The 3,887-nt window shown below is 43.3% G+C and overlaps 1 protein-coding gene across 1 annotated transcript; it reads right to left on the bottom strand.

The window, feature by feature from the left end:
- Positions 1-319: 319 nt before the first annotated feature.
- LOC132246561 (leukocyte elastase inhibitor-like) lies at positions 320-3,472 on the bottom strand. The gene is made up of 2 exons (XM_059719773.1): positions 1,998-3,472; positions 320-1,373 (listed from the first exon to the last, which is right to left on the bottom strand). The coding sequence occupies exons 1-2, from the start codon at positions 2,151-2,153 to the stop codon at positions 969-971; spliced, it is 561 nt and encodes a 186-aa protein (XP_059575756.1). The 5' UTR covers positions 2,154-3,472; the 3' UTR covers positions 320-968.
- Positions 3,473-3,887: the final 415 nt, after the last annotated feature.

Here is a 3,887-nt window from a genome sequence, read left to right as displayed (position 1 = left end):
GTGAGTGACTACAAAACTTCATAAACCTGAGGGTTTATCCAGTTACTTCTGTTGCCAATTTTCAGTGTACATGAAAGCACCCCTTCTTTAAAGCAGTGCTGATGTGATTATATTGGAGGAGTAATGCCAGGATGTGAGGGAAGGCATAACATTGGGTTTTCTATAAGAAAGGCCCCAGGGAGCCAGAAAATAGGATTGCAGCTCACTCACTGTGGGAAATGTCTCCAGCCACATTCTGTATGAACAGGGGCATCAACTTGGCCACCTGATTTACTCAGACTTTCCTCAGTTTAAAACACGTGGAAACAAGAACACGTAATGGAGTCAAAATGATTTCAAATTTAGGAGATAGCTGCTTTGGTTACATTATAATAACCAATATAAAGACAATAAGTTCTAAGCAATATAAAGGCAAAAGACAATAACATCATAGAAGAGGGGCCAGCAACATATTCAGGTTCAGTCTGCAGAACCACTGGCGGTGGAGAGCTCTGCCTGTGCCTGCACCTGCCCCCATGTCAAGGTCAGGCAGCAAGGGGTTGTGCAAGAGCTGGGCAGTTTCTAGCTGCACCCGGGCCTCTGCCACTTATCGCCACCACCGTCCCTCAGTTGTAGCATAGGCAAAGCTTTCAGCCAGTGGGAAGCTGCACTCTCCCCCCCAGCCAGAGGGTAGGGGGCTGAGAGAAGCAGTGGCAGTGGCACAGGCACAGCTCCTAGATGCCTGACCCTGGCTTGGGCTCAGGAAAAACTCCCCACTGCCAATGTGCTGCTAAAGGCACTCGGTCCACACCAGACTGGAGCCGTATGGTTGCGGCCACTGTATTCGGAGACTTTTCTTCGAAGCCATTGCATTCAAAAATCTCTCATTTCAAATTTGCAAAATTTCAAAAAACTTGAGAAATATTATCTTTTATCCTCACTACAACAAGGTTGTAGGTCTTCCTATATTGTTTCAAAGTGCCCTCCAGTTAAGGAGAGGTACATTGGCCATAAAAGAGAACGCTGTTGGTTACATTGTTTTTGATAAGGTAGAGGAAGGGGTGGTCAGCCTTAAACTCATAAGGCATCCCAGGACTTGTATAAATTATTTCAACCCCTGTAGCAGCAGCTGCTTCAGTGCCCTCTTCATTAACATCCACGTAAGATTTATGGATGGCTTTGGACACAGCCAGATCACGGTTTCCGTTCATTCCTGATAAATCAGCCTTTGAAGTGTCAAACAAATGGAGCATCCCCATAGCCTGCAGAGTTTTCCCAAGGTCATAGCTTTCCTGAATCTTGAATCGGGGCAGGTACACATTCATGTTTTGTTTATGCATCTCCGTCATTGTGGTCCACTCTACAAATTTTTTATAGGTGAGTGCGCTGTCAAGCTACAGGGGCAAAAACAGGAGAATAGAAAACTTAGGATGAAAAAACAAAGAGACCAAAGAGCTGAATTTGTGCAAGTGGAGTGAATCTGGTTTTCAATTTCATGTTTAGTATGCTTATTTAATTACAAAAAACAAATGGATTACCAGAACACAGCTCATAATCAAATGAAGAATGGGAAGTAGGACCATTTCCAAATATATTTTAATCTTTTCCTGTGTCTTTTGAGATAAAGATATCAAATTGTATTTGAAATGTGGGAAATATCTAACCAGCACAATTGATGCTCAATCCTGCCGCACTCCCAAAGTAACATTTTTTAGATTGTCACTAAAAAGTCATATTTTCAGGATTCATTGTTGAATTTTTTTTAAATCCCCAAAGTTTTATTCATTAGCAATTTGCCATGTATATTTTGTCTAAGGAAATGAAATAGAATGTTCTCGGTCTAATAACGGGCATCTTCAAAATCCACAGTAAATGGGAGAAAATATAAAGAACCTTTACTATTGCCTTTTCTTCTGTCTGTACTGCCCAGGTAATTGAAGATGAGCAAAGATATCAGTGCATTCATAGGCAGCGTATATAAGCCTTTTATACACACCCTCAGAGATCAGAGGATTTACCTGTTCCAGGCCAGTGGAGTTATCCTTGATATCTTTTGGTAAAAAAATGAACATACTCAGTTCTCCTTCTCCTTTTTTACCGTAGGGGAGTTTGAGCACTTGAATCTCAGGTTCCTCTGTGATGGCCAGATTGTAGTAGCCATTCTGAAACATCATCTGCACATTCTTGGTCCGATTCTGTAATATGAAGAACAGACACGAAGAGAAGCAGAAAGCACAGACATTCCCCTATCCAGAATCTGTGTACTGGAAGTCACACAGTCAAACTGGGTCTAGGATCTGTTTCTGGCCCAGGATGAAATTCTCCACAGGTAGCCAGCCCCTGTTCTATCTGTCGGCTTTCTGGACCTGAACAGTGGCATGTTGTGTTCCTCCCTTTCAGCCCCTCTCACATCAAGTTCATTATAACTCTCCTTTTCATTCTACAGAGGACAATATCGACTTTTTTCCGACTTATGGGTTAGGATAGAATTTCCCTCAACCCCATCATGCATTTGTTTTGACATCTCAAATGAGGACATTTTGTTTTAAAGAACACCAGAGAAAAACATCCATTTGTTAAGGAGAAGAATTAAGTTAAAATCCCCTGGATATAGTTACGTTCCTCATTTTGGAACCCAACATTATAAAAGCCAGAATAGCGCCATGCCAGAATCCTGTTTTATAGATTTGGATTGCTTCAGGCTCAAGAACAGAACATGAACGCAACTTCTTATCAGGTGTGTCCTGATACCTCTAGGACACATTTTATGCGGACTGAGATAAGAAGTCATTAAACACGTTGCCTTTTCCACATTGAGCAATTTTAATTCCCTTTCCCCAATCGGTAATGGACCTACACTTCCTTTGGTCCTTGACATCTAACTTCAAAGGGTGCTTGTGGGTCTCGTAGTAGCTGTATTACAGTGCCTTGGTCTGCCCGGGTTTTTCCTTTATTGCCATCTGTAGTATTGTAGCTACGCTTCCACATTTTGAGAGATTCCTTGTTAAGTTTCAAGTCACAAAAGCATTTGCTGTTTAGCCAAGCCAGTCCGTTGACGTGATTCTTAACCTTCCTCACACAGGGATGACATATCCTCGGGCCCTTAATATCCCCTCAAAGGTACAACCAAATTCCCCGATTCCTTTTTGCTTTAAATGTACTGTCCCTGGGATCCTGGCCACCAGTTGTTTGAGGTTTTGCATGCCCGTGCTAACCTTTACTACTTATTTGTACTCTTGTCATGCCTAAAGCCATACTTATGGTCAAAGACCCTACTGGGGAAAGCACTGTATAAATCCAGAGCATTCCCCACAGAACAGCTTCACCTTCACAGAGGGCTACTGGATTGTAGGCATTGCACTTGCAGTGTTTGGCAAGCCCTAAACCTGCTGGGTATCTTGAGTCTACCATCAATCCCTGACCATTGCAAGGTCAAACTATCATCACCATCAAATCAGCAGCAGTATCAGGCCCTGCCCTGGATTTACCAGCCCTCTTTCAGAGCCAGTGAAGAGAGGGAAGATTAAAAGGGAGGGGAGAAAGCCAGGCTGAGCAGGCTTCTTTCTGCTCACCTCTGGCACCCAGCAACCCAACATCCCAGTGTCCCCCCTCCCCACACACGCACCTCTTTGGAAAACAGCTGTCTCCCATTGCTAGCAGACAGGTATCTGTGAGCTCAGGGAGCAGCAATCTCCTCTGCTGCCAAAAGGCAAAGTTCAACCCCTGCTCTTGGTGCATGAGGAGGTAAAGGGGTTGTCTCAGCTGAATGGAAAGGAATTTGCCTTGACCTTTTTTTTGAATAAAGAACCCAACACATGCAAGCTGTAGAAAACCACACATGGAAATGATGCATTAAGGAAGCAAATCAAATGGTTTCCTTTCAACCTAAATGTACAGCCCTGTGTGTA

This window comes from Alligator mississippiensis, chromosome 16 (assembly GCF_030867095.1).
Source record: "Alligator mississippiensis isolate rAllMis1 chromosome 16, rAllMis1, whole genome shotgun sequence".
NCBI lineage: Eukaryota > Metazoa > Chordata > Crocodylia > Alligatoridae > Alligator > Alligator mississippiensis.
The sequence above is the reverse complement of the archived record's forward strand: the minus strand, read 5'-3'. Positions and strand labels throughout refer to the sequence as shown.

What these genes read in the sequence shown, in the direction of transcription:
- LOC132246561 (XM_059719773.1), bottom strand. Translation starts at nt 2,153, where the DNA reads ATGATGTTTCAGAATGGCTACTACAATCTGGCCATCACAGAGGAACCT. An exon ending in ACTCCACTGGCCTGGAACAG is followed by an intron (nt 1,374 to 1,997) that starts GTAAATCCTCTG and finishes TTGCCCCTGTAG; the next exon opens with CTTGACAGCGCACTCACCTA.